The sequence below is a fragment of the Prionailurus viverrinus genome, chromosome B1 (assembly GCF_022837055.1).
Source record: "Prionailurus viverrinus isolate Anna chromosome B1, UM_Priviv_1.0, whole genome shotgun sequence".
Taxonomy (NCBI): domain Eukaryota; kingdom Metazoa; phylum Chordata; class Mammalia; order Carnivora; family Felidae; genus Prionailurus; species Prionailurus viverrinus.
The window spans coordinates 166,481,727-166,499,245 of record NC_062564.1 but is presented as its reverse complement, the minus strand read 5'-3'; the positions used below and the strand labels follow the sequence as shown (position 1 = coordinate 166,499,245).

At 37.8% G+C, this 17,519-nt stretch overlaps 1 protein-coding gene across 2 annotated transcripts in view; it reads left to right on the top strand.

Annotated features, from left to right (window-relative positions):
* GABRB1 (gamma-aminobutyric acid type A receptor subunit beta1) overlaps positions 1–17,519 on the top strand; it is a 376,991-nt gene that overhangs the window by 273,916 nt on the left and 85,556 nt on the right. For both annotated transcript variants that reach the window (XM_047856627.1, XM_047856626.1), the window contains exon 5: positions 2,415–2,497. In XM_047856627.1, the coding sequence (XP_047712583.1) occupies positions 2,415–2,497 (83 nt within the window). The remainder of the gene's footprint in view (positions 1–2,414; positions 2,498–17,519) is intronic.

Here is a 17,519-nt window from a genome sequence, read left to right as displayed (position 1 = left end):
AGGAAGGTTTCAAAGGGAATATGCAAATGTTCACCTCAGTAAACTGTAATTTTTCATAAGGAAAACCAAAGAGAAATTGGAAATGGCCAGTATTTTTCCTAATAATGTTTTTAAGAAGAAGGTTCTGTTGGGTTAACACAAATGACCAAAACAATAACTCATCTTAGAAGCCACAAAACACACAGGTTTGAGAAATACCTTGTCAAATTTAAACACACTGTTGATGGGAGTATAAGTTGGCACAACCTCTATGAAGAGCAATGTGGCAAAATTTCAAATATACATACCATCCTTTCTAATAATTCTCTTTCTAGAAATGACCAACATACAGTTAGCCATAGTAGAGTATACCAGTATATTCAGAGGATCTTCATTTATAAAAGTAAAAAAAAAAAAAAAAAAGAAAACAATGTAAATGTCCACCGAAGGGTGATTGGAAAAATAAATTATGATATTTCCATATAACTGAACCTATTGTAGTAAATTTTTTTAAGACAGCTTATTTACCACATGGGACCAAATCCAAGATGCACTGTTAATGAAAACAAGCAAGATTCAGAACAGGAGACGTGGTAGGATGCTATCTAAGAATTTTCCCCCTAAGAAGACATACCTGACTTCTTTGGCATTCAGAGTATTTATGGAAAATGTCCAGTGTTGTACCTCCTATGGATTAAGCTAGAAAGGAAATATTACTAAATATGAATCTTTCAAATTCATTAAAATATGATTATACATTACTTTGTACAGAAGGATTATGTAATTTTTTTAAAGAAAAGTACTTTGTCAATTACAAAGTGATACCAAATGTTTGAAGGCACGGACTAGCCAAAGGAGTTTAAGGTACTCTCACACTCCACATTCTAGGAAATTTTAGAGGCAAGAGAAAAAGGAGGGATAATGGAAATCCCAGTAGGATATCTAGAGTCAAGGTCCTGGGATTTGCATAAACAAATAAAGTCAATGGAGAGCGGAAACTGGTAAATACTGTCTGAACACCAATCCTAAGATAGTGTTTCTTTACTGGTTATATGCTACCTGCCGAGTATAGGTAGAAGAGGATCTCAGATGAATCCAACAAATCTTTCTAATAGTGAGGAATGTGAGGACCCAACTGTCATAGAAGGCGGGTTTTATTGTTCTTGTCATTTTTTTCAATATATGAAATTTATTGTCAAATTGGTTTCCATACAACACCCAGTGCTCATCCAAAAAGGTGCCCTCCTCAATACCCATCACCCACCCTCCCCTCCCTCCCACCCCCTAACAACCCTCAGTTTGTTCTCAGTTTTTAAGAGTCTCTTATGCTTTGGCTCTTGCCCACTCTAACCTCTTTTTTTTTTTCCTTCCCCTCCTCCATGGGTTTCTGTTAAGTTTCTCAGGATCCACATAAGAGTGAAAACATATGGTATCTGTCTTTCTCTGTATGGGTTATTTCACTTAGCATCACACTCTCCAGTTCCATTCACGTTGCTACAAGAGCCATATTTCATTCTTTCTCATTGCCATGTAGTACTCCATTGTGTATATAAACCAAATTTCTTTATCCATTCATCAGTTGATGGGCATTTAGGCTCTTTCCATAATTTGGCTATTGTTGAGAGGGCTGCTATAAATATTGGGGTACAAGTGCCCCTATGCATCAGTACTCCTGTATCCCTTGGGTAAATTCCTAGCAGTGCTATTGCTGGGTCATAGGGTAGGTCTATTTTTAATTTTCTGAGGAACCTCCACACTGCTTTCCAGAGTGGCTGCACCAATTTGCATTCCCACCAACAGTGCAAGAGGGTTCCCGTTTCTCCTATCCTCTCCAGCATCTATAGTCTCCTGATTTGTTCATTTTGGCCACTCTGACTGGCATGAGGTGATATCTGAGTGTGGTTTTGATTTGTATTTCCTGTTCTTGTCAATTTTGATGTCGTTTTATTATTAGTCTATAGCAGGAGAGGGAGATAGGTTTTGATGCATAATGTTGATCTCTTCTTACTCATAAGGCCAGACCCACTGTAGATACTGTCACAGACATTGCTAGATGCTAGAAAGTATAGGAAGGACCATGGGATAGTAACAGCTGTAAAATGACCATCATTTGTCATTTGTGGAGCACTTACCAACTACGAGGCACCAGGCTAGGAGCTTTCCACACATTATCTCTCTTCATCCTCACAGCCATCCTTTGCAGGAGGTATTTTGATTGATGAGGGGGGCCTAGTCTTACAGAGATAAATAAAACTAGATCAAACTCACACAGCTAGTGATCAGCAAAGAAAGACTTGAACTTAATCTGCCCACCTTCAAAAATTGTAATCACAAAATTTTGATGCCAACTGGTAAACACGATGGGGGGCTGGGAAGCCTGGAAATGAAAGTCATCATCTTTATGATGCTGTCTTTTCTCTCTCTTATCCTGACAGGATCACAACCACAGCTGCATGTATGATGGATCTACGAAGATATCCTCTGGATGAGCAAAACTGCACTCTGGAGATTGAAAGTTGTGAGTTACTTGGACAGGGGAATGAGAAAGAGGGATGTTTGCTTGACCCAATTAAATTCAACCTTGCCCTGAGTAATTGGAACTGGGATACTTTTAGCTACACTTTCCTGCCAATTTTTCAAGAGATTCACAGTCCAGTGACATTTCCCTCATATTGGTGGCTCAAGGGTCATTTCAATGCAGTTACACTTTTGAACCATTAGAGAAAGTCCACTTAGTTTGGCTGGACAATTTATGAACTCATGCTTTCTCCTTGGGGTAGAGTTTCTCCCAAAGCCTTCTAATCCCCAAGCTGCATTAATAAGAGAGGCAAAACATTTTAACATGAAAAGACCTTGTGAGATTGTTTTCGGTTCTGTCGTCTATACATGTGAATGACTGTAAATTGTTGTCTTTTAGAACAACACTATGTTAGAGTCTTGTGCACATTTGGCTTTCTTCATGGGAAGAACAGGATGATAGTATTCATGAGGCTTGTGCTCTGGGCCAAAGAGTTGATATTTTTCAAGTCTAGTAACTGATCTTGTTTGTCTTCTGGGATTGTGTTTCATTGATTGCTTTCTTGACAATTAGAATATCATAGTCACTAATATTTAATCTGATTGACTCTGTTTCATAGTTTCTCAGCCATCAACATGCAGGCAGTTGAGCCCATCAATTGTGAATACCAGGCCTAGGTGATTTCCTGGTTTTTAGAGGCACAGAAGGGTGCAGGAGGTAATTCAGAGCATTCTAAAACTGCTTAATGTAATGTGAGAAATAGAGAGCTATTTATTTATATAACCTAAAATACTCCCAGATCTAGATATCAAAATACCAAAGGAACATTCCAGATGACCCTATAGTATTATTAAAGAGCAAATGTATTCACCAGTGTCCGATTATTAACCAATTACATTAGTTTTCTAGTTTGTTGTATATAGGCTTGAAATAAATAAAAATGCTTATGCAGATATAGCTATATATTTAGACATGCACATTGATCTACCACCACTAGAACCTGGAATGAACAAGAACATTCATGAGTTATTCCTTAATTAATATTCTAACTTTAAAATACAATGTATAAATAAGTTGGTTGAAGAATGTTAATATATAAAAGTATTGATGGCGACTTTGGTTTAAATGCCAATGACAACCAAAATTAAACCATAGAAATGAAATACGAACCCAACTGTTTATTAATGGCTAATGATGTTTTATAAATGAGGCTGAACTTTAGCTAAGCAAGTAAACCTTAGCTTTTAGAACTGATATGGAAAGAGCAGGATGAATAGCTTATTCGTATGGGTTGGCCTTTACCCTTGACCTCTCTTCCATTGATTCTACTGATTTGTTATCTTTGCTTCTATGCTGGCATTAAGGTATGACAACCTCTTGAAATCACAAGATCTTCTGGTTTACACCATCATTTAAAGAAGCAATGAATTTTGACAAGTATTTGAATTGTTTCTGTGTTATAAATTGCAAGTCCTGAAATTAGCAGCATTTTTCTCACAAAATATGTATTTTATAATTCACATCAAGTTTTTCTGTGATCATAGGTTAATACTCCTCTTTAAGCAGAGATTCTCTTTGTTCATATTTAGAAAATATATGGCTTTTAGGTCCATTTATCATACCATATAACGACCCAAACAAAAACTGTAAATGAGGTATAAATTAAACACAATTTTTTGTGGGACAGGTATGGGGGGAAGCCCAAGCATCCTGATAGTCCAAAGTTATCATAAAATATGATATCAAGTAATAGGTGGCGACCCAAGTACGTCATAATCATTGAGGCATTCAGTAAAATACAACCAGATGTCTGGACAGGTGGAAGGCCTAGTAGCTAGGACCCTAAAATCAGCTAATATGTATGAATGCAGGAAGATGGTAACCATCATCAAAGTGATCCAATAGCAGTTCACAGAAATCTGGTCCCTAAAGGTATTTACCTAAAGCAAAGCAAAAACTCAAGCCGGGAGAATTTGTGCAATGAGGAGTCTATGAAGGTAGGAACATGGGAGAAAGGGGACAGGAGTGGGAATGGAACTGTCTTCTACTCACCAAACAACACCTCTGTAACGTAAGTATTTCTAATAACATTTGAGAGTATGTATCTGAGGCTCAGAAAAGTAAAATAATTAACCCAGAACCACAGCCAAGGAAAGTGGTACAGAGGATTCAAACCTAGGTAATGTACTTTCCTTCACAGAATCCTCCAATCAATAGGTGAGCAAAGAAGCAAAGAGCACCCATCATTGGGGGTGTAACACTTAATAAAAAAAATAAAGAAAAAAAAGGGGTGCCTGGGTGACACAGTCGGTAGAGGGCCCAACTCTTGATTTCAGCTCAGGTCATGACCCCAGGGTTACAGGATCAAGCCCTGCTTCGGCTCCGCACTGAACATGGAGCCCGCTTATGATTCTCTCTCTCCTCCTGCCCCTCTCCCCCTCTCATGTGCACACTCTCTCTCTTTCTCTCTCTAGAATTAAAAAAAAAAAAAGTTAAAAAAAAAAGTATAACACCAATTGGAATCACTCTCAGCTGGGTTAAGATTGCTGAGTCAACCAAAGACTCGTCTGTAGTTCCTAAAATTATCCCTGATAAAGGTTAGAATAGATCTCAGAAGCTGAAGCAAAATTTTGCATTTAGGTCAAAGGTCAAATGTATGCAACTGTGGAAAGAGAGGATAGTCTGTGGAGGCAGGAAACTGAGTAGTCCTTGATTCCATTGACGTTAACCTAAAAAAAAATTAAAAGCCTCAACATTGCTTACTAAATCAACATTATTTTACTTAAAAATGTATCCCTTTTAAACAAGAGATTAATCAGTGTAAAGAGATTTTAAATCTTTTTTTGTTAAATTTTTTTAATGTTTATTCATTTTTGAGAGACAGAGAGAGACAGAGCATGAGCTGGAAAGGGGAAGAGAGAGGGAGACAGAATCTGAAGCAGGCTCCAGGCTCCGAGCTGTTAGCACAGAGCCCGACGCAGGGCTCGGACTCTCGAACTGCGAGATCATGACCTGAGCCGAAGTCAGATGCTCAACCGACTGAGCCACCAGGCGCCCTGAGATTTTAAATCTTTATTTTTTTACATTTATTTATTGTTGAGAGACAGAGAGAGACAAAGCATGAGCAGGAGAGGGGCAGAGAGAGAGGGAGACGCAGAATCCAAAGCAGGCTCCAGGCTCTGTGTCAGCACAGAGCCTGATGGGGGGCTCGAACCCAGAACCATGAGATCATGACCTGAGCCGAAGTCGGACGCTCAGCCAACTGAGCCACCCAGGCGCCCCTCGAGATTTTACATCTTAAGAGTAAAAACTTCAAGTAACTAAGTAACATATGGCAATAAAATGGAGTTTGAATGAGCTTTGCTTGTTCTTGCCTAAGTACATAATCGATGTGTTGCTAAGTATCAATAAATACTGAATCTGTCAGTCATCTATTTTTTAACTCTACATGGAGAGACATGTGTTGCATTATTTGCTGAAACAGCTCTCCCTGAACTGACAATTTACGAAGACTATAACTGAGCTTTAAAGTGATTATAAATGAGAAGCTCCAGTATTAGTTGGGAGATAAGAATGATAAAGTAGAGATTCTGCCAAGGTAAGATTGCACCAATCACACTTTTGTGACCAGTGGAGTAGAAACTTTACCTACCTTACAAAATTTACTGGCTTATGTTCTCTCCCATCACAGTCCCAAGGATGGGGAAATGTTTTCCTTGGTTAGGTCCTCTGAGACAAATTAAAGATGTTTTGCTTCACTTTAATGTCATCTAGTCAAGTAAAATTGGAAAGGCCATAAAGCCTTATTAAATTGAAAATTTACTTGAACTTGGAGCACATTAATAGCTTCTTGGCCCTGGGATGCTATAAAATGAGTTAATGGCACATAGAAAATTCAATCAAGGAGTTTAGTATTAAGAGCGCTTGGAATTTGAAATCAATAAAGCTATCATGTGAAGGCTTGATAGCCACAAGCTTCATAAAGATATGAAAAGGGTTTGGGGTAACAGTCATGGAGGTTTCAGGTGTCTTTTCCCATTCCCAGAAGCAACAATTGAGGAAAATCTCCATCCTAATCTTACCCTCTGACTACCAGCAGATAGTGTCACCTCTCACTATACCCCAAAAAGTAGAAGCCATTCCAGGCCTGGAATCTCTCAGTGGTCTGATCATTATGTCTTCATCATTCTGACTTAGCCCCCTGTATTTCAAAGGAAGAGATGCTTCTATTCCTTGAATACACTGACCTGATCCCAGTGTTCGGGATTCCATCGCTTTCTCCTCTAATTGATTTTCCCAAGTTAACACACACCTCTACCCCTGATTTCCTAGATCCTCAATCTCACCCAGTCTGCTATCTCTCTTCACAGCCTAAAATCTAGCTGAAAACTCTTCGTATCATAAACATCTCTACTCTATGCCCACATCTCTCCTTAAACGTTTCCTAATCTCTCTGCTTTCTATTTCTACAAACTGCTCGAAAGATTGGTTTATATTTCTTGTCTATTGTCTCAACTTCTTAACCTACTGTAATCTGGCCACCCAACTCCCACCTTCACTGACAATGTTTTCAGAAAGGTTACAATCTCTTTACATACCATCTTTATTCCAATGATCCCCAAAGTTACAACTCCAGCTCAGATCTCTTCAAGGTCCCAGACTGATACATAGCCCTGTTCTTGACATATCTAGTTTGGTGTTGCAAAGACATCCTAAATTCAATTTGCTCAAAACTTATCAATTTTTCCCTCCCAAATGAGTTTCCTTTTTAGTCTCCTTCATCTCACTATCCAACCACCGTCCTAGGATTAATTGTTGACATCTCCTTCACACTCCTCCTATTCAATCTATTTTCAAGTACCATCCATTCTACTTGCAAGGTATTTATCAAGCTCTTTCACTCTTTTCAGCCCTACTGCCATCACCATTACTTCTTACCTGAATCATTGTAGCCATGTTTCCATTGGTCTTCTTGCCTTCACTCTTGACTCCAGCCCATTCTATACCCAGCAGCCAAAGTGATCTTTGCATGGTATAAATCAAGTCATATTACTTCAGTGCTTTAAAAATATTCTGGGGCACCTGAGTGGCTCAGTCGGTTAAGTGTCTGACTTCGGCTCAGGTCATGATCTCACGGTTCCTGGGTATGAGCCCTGCATTGGGTTCTGTGCTGACAGCTCAGAGCCTGGAGCCTGATTTGGAACCCATGTCTCCCTCTCTCTCTGCCCCTACCCCTCTCCTGCATGCACTTTCTCTCTCTCTCTCTCTCTCTATCTCTCTCTCTCTCAAAAATAAACATTAAAAAAATAAAAAATAAAATGAATAACAATATTCAAAGGTTTCCCATTGCACCAGACTCTCCATGCTTCTTAATTTAATCTTCAAGCTCTGTGTGACCTGCCCTCCCTTGATATCTCCACTCTTACCTATAGTTATCTTTCCCTTCTTTTACTACATTAACTCCAACACCCTAGATTCTTTGTGTCTTGCATACTAAGCTTTCTTCTATCTCATTATCTTCACCATCTTATTCCTTCGGTCTGAAAATGCTTTTCCCCGTTTTGGTGATTTCCTCTTCTCATCCTATAATTCCCACCTAAGACGCCACCTCCAATCAGCGGCTTTCCTGAGAATCCAATCTAAATTAGGAAACCCTACTTATTCTCTTTCAAAACTCTGTTAGTTTCCCAAATGGCACTTAGTATTGTAGTATTTGTTTCCATCTTTATTGTTTTTTTCCCCTCTGTGGATTATAAACTCCATGAAGGGAAAAGAGCATTGTTTTGTTCACAACACAATAATTAAAACCTAGTCTCCTACCTGACAGTATCTGTGGAGTGTATGTATGCTAAATATTTTGGGTTCAAACTTTTCAAGTCTTTTGAGTCTTAGAAGATAAGTCTAGCTCTAATTTTCTTAGATAAAATTTAAGGCAGGGATTTTTTATGTGCAATAAAATATTCTTTCATTTGTACAATTTTTATGTTCATGCTTTAAGACTAACTTAAAAATTTTAAGTTGTAAATGTGTCAGTCAAGAGCCAGTTAGGGAAAAACAACATTTTGCTTGAGGAACTTTGATAGGCTGCTAAATGTGATCAATTACTATCAATTGTGGGGTGGAGGGGGTGGGGCTTGACTTGAGTCATTAACTATGTCCTCCTACTTAAACCACAATCAATTTATCAAGCAAAGGTAACATGTAATGACACTGGGTTATTTTTATACCTGTTTCTTTTTTAAAAATGATTTGGAAACTTTTAATTTAGGCATTGCTTTAATGTATTCAATTTAGTGAACTATCAATCTATCTTTTAGTCTAGGAATATTGTCATTGTGTTGATTTAAAAGTCTTGGTAGTAACACCATATACACAGAATGTCAAGCCATAGTCATATTGGATTATTTCCAAAATAAAATTGTTTCCTTGTCCAAAAAATAGCAAGTGATAAGAAAAATGTGTCTACCCAATAAGGCGGCCCAACTCAGCTATGGAAAATTCCCTGAGAAAATGTGATGTTTGCGAAGTGAAATGCTAAGATTTATTTAACACCTATAAATAAAATCAAAGTAAGTGTAGTATCCAGACATGAGACAGAAGCAGTTCTACAAAAGTCTGTCCTGGTAAAACCACATGTATCCAGTTCTTAATGCCATATTAAGATAATTTCCTTTGGAAGAAGAGACCAAGATATCGGGGAAGAAAATTTTAGGGAGGCATAACAGCTATTTCCAAATGCTTTAAATGCTACCATATAGAACAGCAACGTTGTCCCTGGTATTGTCCAGTGTATTAGTCAGGATTCTCTAGAGAAACATAACAAATAGGATAGATAGATAGATAGATAGAGATTTATTATAAAGAATTGGTTCATGCAATTATGAAAGCTGATAAGCCCAAGATCTGTAGGGTGAGTCAGCAAACTGGAGAGCTGATGGTATAGTTCTAGCCTGAGGGCCAGTAGGCTTGAGACCCAGGAAGAGCCAGTGTTTCAATTTGAGTCTGAAAACAAGAAAAAACTGATTGTCCCCATTCAAAGATAGGCCGAAAGAACTCTTTCTTATTCTGGGGAAGGTCAGTCTTTTTGTTTTCTTTGGACCTTCATTGGATTGGGTGTAGCCTGCCCACATTAGGGATTGCAATCTACTTTACCTAGTCTGCCAATTAAAATGTTATTCTCATGCAAATACAGCCTCATAAGAGCATGCAGAATAATGTTTGACCAACTCAAGTTGACACAAAACTATCACAACCAGAATGCAAGATTTGAACCCATTCAATTCAATTCAATTCAACTAGCCTTTCTTAAGTGGTGAGCACATGTGGCTCTATGTATAAAGTAAATGCTGGTGATATAGCAGCAACCAAGCACACAGAGAGGCAAAAGTTATAAGAAGGGGGATGCAGAATTTGAGAGAAATACTTCCAATGAGCAAATGTGCCCGTTCATGAAATAAGTCTTTGCTAAAGAAAGACTTCCCATCCCACACAGAGTTTTCAATTAATTGGAAATGGCTACTTACCAGTATTAATGTAAAAGACATTCCTCTTTGAGAGGTCAGTTAATTATATAAACTTAAAGATGTCTTTAAGCCCTAAAATCTAGGACTCTGAGAGTGTATTTAATTTAGTCACATCACCAGTAAATTACTTTATGTGCTTTCCTAAAATATTGGTTCTAAAGTGATTCTGATATGTAAAGGATATTAGAATATAGAAAAAATGTTATGAATACATGAACACATACTCACAAGAAAAATATGAAATATAGGATAATTACAAGCAAAGCCTTTGAATCACTCTTACTTTATTGCTGCCTGCCAGATCATTAATTCTGATCTGAAATAATTTAAAAATAACATCTACAACATGCTGCACACTTTCTATTCATGGATGCTAAACACCAAAAATAACAGAAGTAAATTGAACTTCATGAATGATTCATGGCTTCCTTGCTTTATGTCCCCATTGTCAAGGAAATTAGCAGCATTGGATATCTCCTTAGATAAATTTGATTTTGCCATATTCAGTAGACTACTTAATGAAAATGAATATTTCACATTTATGTTCATAGAAATGTTAATGAATTTTAGTGCCTGTAGCTTTTTTGATGAGCAGAGGGGTGGGTGTAGGGAAGAAGGGAATATTTCTGAATTAATTTATTCCTTTTTCCAGGCTGCTTCTTTGAAACTGTGAAAAAGCACTCTTTGTGAAAAAGTCTCTGATCCTTTAAAGTTATAAAATAAAAGCCAGTGGAGGAATGGAGTTCTTTTCATGAAAATTAGTTTTGCAATCAACTTGACTATAAAGTTAGCCTTATAACTGTTCATTTCAATCCTAGAGACAGTTGAAGTTTATTTTCCACACTTGGATGAGTGGCTATGGAGATTGATGAGGATATCTCTGATTTACAGATTTAGATTCCTAGAAATTTCCTCTTTCCTTGCTGCTGTGATGGATGACCATTTTGCCATCAGCTTCCAAAAAGGGAGTCAAAATAAAGATTATTACTTTGCCTAAATGATTTAGGTATCAACCAAACACTTAAAGACATATTTTATAATGTAACTTTGATCTAGAACTTGATACCCCTGCTAAACTGAGGGCTTTGGTTCACTTGGGATCCAAACTTAATAATAATGATAGCTAATATTTCTTCATTCTATACTGTGGGCCACACACTTAACAAAGATTTCCCATTGAATCTTCACCAAAACCCTACTGTTCTATCCCATTTTGTAGAGGAGGGAATCAAAACATCATGGTAGTAATTTGACTCGTCACAAAATGATAGTGGTCCAAATGGGATTTGAAATCAAGAAATCTGACTTGAAAGTAGATTTGGCCCTTCTTTGTAGCCTCTTAAGAAAACTCTTCTCTCTAGCTTCCCCACTGGGTGTGAATTGCATGGTTCTTAGGTCTGATATATCTGAATGCAAAGTAGACCCCTGAGAACAAAGCAGGTTTTAATCGGTTTTCCTTTTTCCTGAATCTGTCTCAGTTGAGTTCCTATTTGGGCATTTATTTTCTGACATTCTTGCCAACTAAACCGAATATTGATATAATTTAAAGAATAACCATTATTTTACCAGGTCACTTCTATAATTGCAACAGATCCCACAATGGTCAGAAATCCTTTCTCTTCTAAATGGCTACAGATACTAGTTCCCAAATCATTTTCATATAGTGTTAGGTCTAACAGATTGCAGTGGTTCTATAGTTTCAAAATCTATTCATTACTCATAATTCTGATGCACAAGCACCTGTAATCTTGGAAATGCACACATTCTCTTGAGAGGTCTGGACTTGTATTGTTCTGTGAACCACATCCATATAAAAACTGTGTGACAGTATGTATAATTCAGTTTTTATTTAGGTGTCAGTTTCCACATTTAAATTGCTTTATTCTTATCTTTAAGATCAAAGATTTTAAAAAGGAGCTAGGGACGCCTGGGTCTATTAAGTGTCCAACTTTGACTCTGGTCACAATCTCGGTTCGTGGGTTTGAGCCCCGGTTCAGGCTCTGTGCTGTGCTGACAGCTCAGAGCCTGGAGCCTGCTTCAGATTTGTGTCTCCCTCTCTCTGCCTCTCCCCCTCTCGCACTCTGTCTCTCTCTTTCAAAAATAAACACTAAAAAAAATTTTTTAAGGGAGCTTGTAAAATATTGATACCATGACCCCACCCTGGACAATAACATCAGAATTTGTGGAAGGTGGGCCTTTGCACATTTATTTAGCTCCCCGATGATTTCGATATGCAGCCAAGTTTGACAGGCACTGCATTAAGGCTATAATGCTTCGAATTTCTGCTCCTCTCTTTCTAATAGACCCAGTTCCCTAAATGGGAAACAGAATGGAAACAGAACTGAGAGAAGAAAGTATAGCAAAGAACACAAAATAGCATGAAATTCAAAGAAAGAAATTATTGAAATGATCAAAGGAGAAAATTTAAGCTATTCTTTTCTTTATCCCCTCTGGTAGAAAGCTCTTTTTTTTTTTCTTTAAAAGTGGATGCCTTGAAATAAATAGATAGACAAATGGACCTGCCTTTCATTGGAATTAAGTGCTTGAACCAGACATTCAAATCCATGTAATAATAAGTCAAGTTGTTACAAGATACTACTCTATCTTTAAAGCCCCAATATATATATACCACATATTAATATGAATGCAATCAATGACACATTAATTTGTATAATAATTCTGTGGTGAATGGGGTTATCTACTTGGGAAAGAGAGGTATGCACATGGGCTGCTTTAGTAACATTTTCTTTCATTTTAAAAAAAGAAAAAAAGCTAGTCAAAATTTATATTTGAATTGAACACACAGCAACAGGCTTTAATGGGAATAGTTTATCAAACTGAAATCAAGTATAGTTTATTTGTTTCAACCACAAAAAATAATATAATAATAACTTCTATATTCATCTTCATTTCCCTGAAACCTGTCCTATAGGCACTAACTGAACTCATTTGATTGTGTAGAAGTGCGGATTTGTCACAGAGCTCCCACTAGGTGACTGCATTGACTTCAAATAGATTGTATTCCCTGTGCTTAGATTACATACACCTGCAATTCTGACAGAGAAAATTCCACTGAATAGAGCCCAAGCATTTCGGCTTTTACCTTAGAAACTGTCAGAGTGGAAACCCTTCACCTGTCTGATGCTCCCTGAGGGGCTTGTCAAACGTTAATGTGCATATGGGGATCTTGTTAGAATGCATTCTGGTTTCATGAGTTAGGCTGGGGCCTGAGAGTCTGAACTTTTAACATGCTACCCGGTGATACCGATGCTATTTGTGCATGGACCACACTGAGTAGTAAGAACTGAAGTAAAAGCAAAAAACCAAAAACCTGTCTCATCTGTGTTCCTCGATCTACATTACCAGCCTGTTTGCTTCCTACTGAGATTTAAATAATTAGCTAAAAGCCTTTGCCACACTGGTGGGTCGGCACTTGATTCAAGAGAGTTTCGGGTTTTAAATTAACCGAGGCAGAAAAGTCATTTTCAAGTGACCTGAATAACTTCCAAACACTGGAACCGGAACAGCTTAGATTTTGTAAAGTACCCCACGTATGGAACATTTGTGGTCTACCATTTTATATGCGAAAGATTCCCAGATATGGTATGTCATTCATTAGTACTTTTAAACCCACAGTGAAAATAATAATAATTATTTATATGCATATTTATATGCAGACTGCATATAAACACGACACCAGCTCTGAGCCTTATACACCAGTCCAAAAGAAGTCACATAGGAAGCCTCTTATCTGTGGTAAGTTCTTTCTTAGGACAGTCAAGGTCTGTGGCAAAATGGAAGAAATTGTTGTAGCAAAAGAGATCAAAAACTTAAAGTCTGGTGTATAGAAAAAAGTCTACATGTACATTGGATTCCCAAAGAATTAAAACAGGATCGTGTGAGTGAAAAAAAGCTAAACATACAGAGAAAGGAGAAGAATTAACCTTGGATTGGCCCATGACAGTAAGATGACATGAAATTCTAAGTTAGAGGTTTTTAGAAAGGAGGAATGGAGAATAGCCTGGAGGAGATGATGAGGAACAAAAAGGCACTTAGTGCAACTCCCAAGTCCAATATCAGAGATGTCACAGAAAAAACAGCCAGCACATTGAGAGGGCTACTGGGTAAGCTGTGTTTGCAAGGGAAAGCAAGGCTTTGGTGGGAGCAAGTGGTAAAGACAAGGACATTGAGGACAGAGGAGATTTTGCTTATGCTGGACTGCGTTCCACTGGGCACTGGAGGAGGAATTTGGGAAATTATGGAGGGTTGGAAGATAGAAGCAGAATAGAGAGAGTAGAAGTCCTTAAGAGACCTCATTAAGACAAAGCTAAAGTGCCTGGTACAGTGTTTAAGGTAAAGTAAGTGGTAATCACAACCATCACCGATGTACAGAGCGATCAGATGTTTGCTCCCCCAGAATCCTGAAGTTTCAACTTTCACATCAGTTGTGAGTGCTCCTTTTCCTCAGTTTTGTCATACCTGTCATCACCCTGATTGTTGCCACTATTGCTGCAATGTCATCATTGCTCTCCCCTCTTCATTTCTAACCATTTTCTCCCGTCTCTCTTAGCTTTTTCCTAAAAAGCTGATCTTTCTGTACATCACCAACCAATCAAAGCCCTCTTCTCCACTCTTGAGCTGACTGATGACAGAGTGCCAGGAGCAAGTACTTGTTTCACTCTTCCTGGCTCTCTTTGTCTATTTCTGGGTTCCCAGAGGTTTCTGATTCTTTTATCATATACAAGCGATTATTGTGCACATCTCATTCCCAACACTGTCAGTACTTCTAGGATGACAAGATGACTATATCATAGTCCCCCAAAGACTACATTCTTAAGGTAGCACGTGTATGGATGCACAAATGCCATTCCCAAAAGTTTTAGATTATTTGAAATTAGATCATTGATCAACAACTAGAGAAACATTCCATTGATATTTTAACACGGCATTCAAGACCAATGCATGCATATATATATATATATTTGCATAAATATATATTTGCATAAATATATATTTGCATAAATATATATTTGCAGACATATATATGTATATGTATATGTATATATATATGTATATGTATATGTATATATATATGTATATGTATATATACACATATATATATGTATATTTGGTCAGGATCACAGACCAGTGACTCAATTCCTTTTAGATTAACTTGGGATCACTTGAAAAGACTCTATAGGCACTTCTCCTATCTTTGGCTGCTTAAATACAGCTACTGGTTGCATCATATTCCTGTGTATCTCACTGCCAAGTGGACTACTCTTCAACATTCTTTTGTGTGTTCTGTGAAGCACCATACAAATGATTGTTCAGCCTACTTTATAGGCAAGAAAGTGATGTGACAAAGAATGTGGCCCACAGTTTCTTTCCCTAATTCTCAGGGAGGAAATCTCCATTTGTTGCATTTGAACAACTATGGCCCCTACGCAATTATAGATAAAGTCTCCATTTCCTTAAGAAAGGAAAATGGGTGGCCCATCCATTGGCACACTTTCAAAAAATATCACTTTGTGGATTTATCAGTCCAATCTCTCCCTAAGAGTTTCGAGAACCAAGCAGGATATTTTAAAATCTTGGTTAATTAATTTAGACACACGTACCTTTATTCATTCACTCATATTCTGTCTATAGTCCTTATGAGGTATCATGAACTGTTCTATACAAAGCAAAACCCCTAACTAGATATACCTTACAATCTGTTACAGGGAATTATAAAATAAAACAAAGTCACTGATCTAAAATAGAATTCTTGCAGGAGTATGATATGCTGTGACAAATGTGTTGAAGAAGAGAAAAACTGGGTAGAGGGATGGAGACGTGTGTGTGTGTGCGTGTGTGTGTGTGTGAAAGAGAAAGAGAGAAAGAGAGAAGGAGAGAGAGTAGGTGTAGCGTGTATGTAACGCTGTTTTGGATCAGAAAGTTATGAAGAGTCAGTAATTTTAACACTACTGAAGGAAGGACAAGCCAGTGTACGTCTACATTTCATAGTTATGAAACAGAGCACTGAAGTGTTAAAAGATCTATTCAATGCTACCAAGACAGTCAGCAATTCTGAACTGCTGGTTTATGTCTTTTTCCCTTGTTCTAGTTCATAGCCCTATCTTGCCTCCGTGCAATGAATAAAAAGGGTTTGCTTTAAATAAATGGCATGTGTGAAATCCTAACCATGTTTATTCAATAACTTAAGGATAGTATCACTGCCAACGAGTATGTAGAATTAGAAGGTATCTCAGTGGCTTGAGAACTTGTTTAATGTATCCCTGACCAATTACCACAAAGTAAAATGTTATTACAACAGTGACCTTAGAAGTAGAGAGCAGTTTACAACTCCATGCAGTGTGGTCTGACCTATGTATGCCTCAAGCAGTTGGAGAACTGTCCATACTGGAGCAACAAAGTTTTCCACTCTTGTCCATGGAGTTTCAGCCCTGCAACATAATGTCTTTCTCAGCCACTGCCCTTTATATCCACAGGGCCCACTGGACTAGATTTCATGGAGGTAAGTGTGCACGTAATCACATGTTTACCCTCAAAGGTAGTAGAAATGCTGCAGTGCTCTGGAAGTTACTTTTACTGAATCCTTATCAATCCCCACTATTATTTGCATTTGACCAAGTATGAGTGTAAGACCAGAGAATAATAGCATACATATACATGTGCATATACAAATACATATCATGAAATATTTTCATACATTTTCATTTGAGTCCCACAACAACCTATAGGAAAAGTAAAATAGCTGTCATGACTCCCATCATGCTGATACAGTCACCAAGCCTGAGAGAAGTTAAATGAATTTGCCAAATACACAGTGTGAAAACATGGCAGAGCCCAAACTAATAGGCTACAGGAAACTTTGCCCTGTTGAACCTAGTTCTTCTAAGAGAACAAAATGGGACACTTTGGAAAACTTCATTTGACTTTCTTAAGTCTCAGAGGTATTTCTCAATGCTGAAAAGCAATAGTTTGCTAAATAAAATCTAAATGGCTTAAAACAATCCTATGGTTTCTCCCAAAGTGCTAATTATAACTCTGTGTATATAAATGCATTTAGTTAAAACTTAGATTCACATGGGGCACCCGGGTGGCTCAGTCGGTTGGGCGTCCGACTTCAGCTCAGGTCATGATTTCACAGTCCTTGAGTTCAAGCCCCGTGTCAGGCTCTGTGCTGACAGCTCAGAGCCTAGAGCCTGCTTCAGATTCTGCATCTCCCTTCTCTCTTTGCCCCTCCCCTGCTCATGCTCTGTCTCTGTCTCAAAAATGAATTTTAAAAAACATTAAAAAAAAACTTAGATTCACAAATTTAACATTTGTGATTCTATTGCCAATCAAGGTTCTGTCAAGAAAACAGAAGAGCCACTCAGTGTATTCAAGGTATTAAAGGTTTTAATATAGAGAAATAAGAGCATACCCAAAGATTGGAAAATCTGCCCATGCATCTGGCAGCAACTGCCCCCAGAAAATAATGGCCTCTCCTC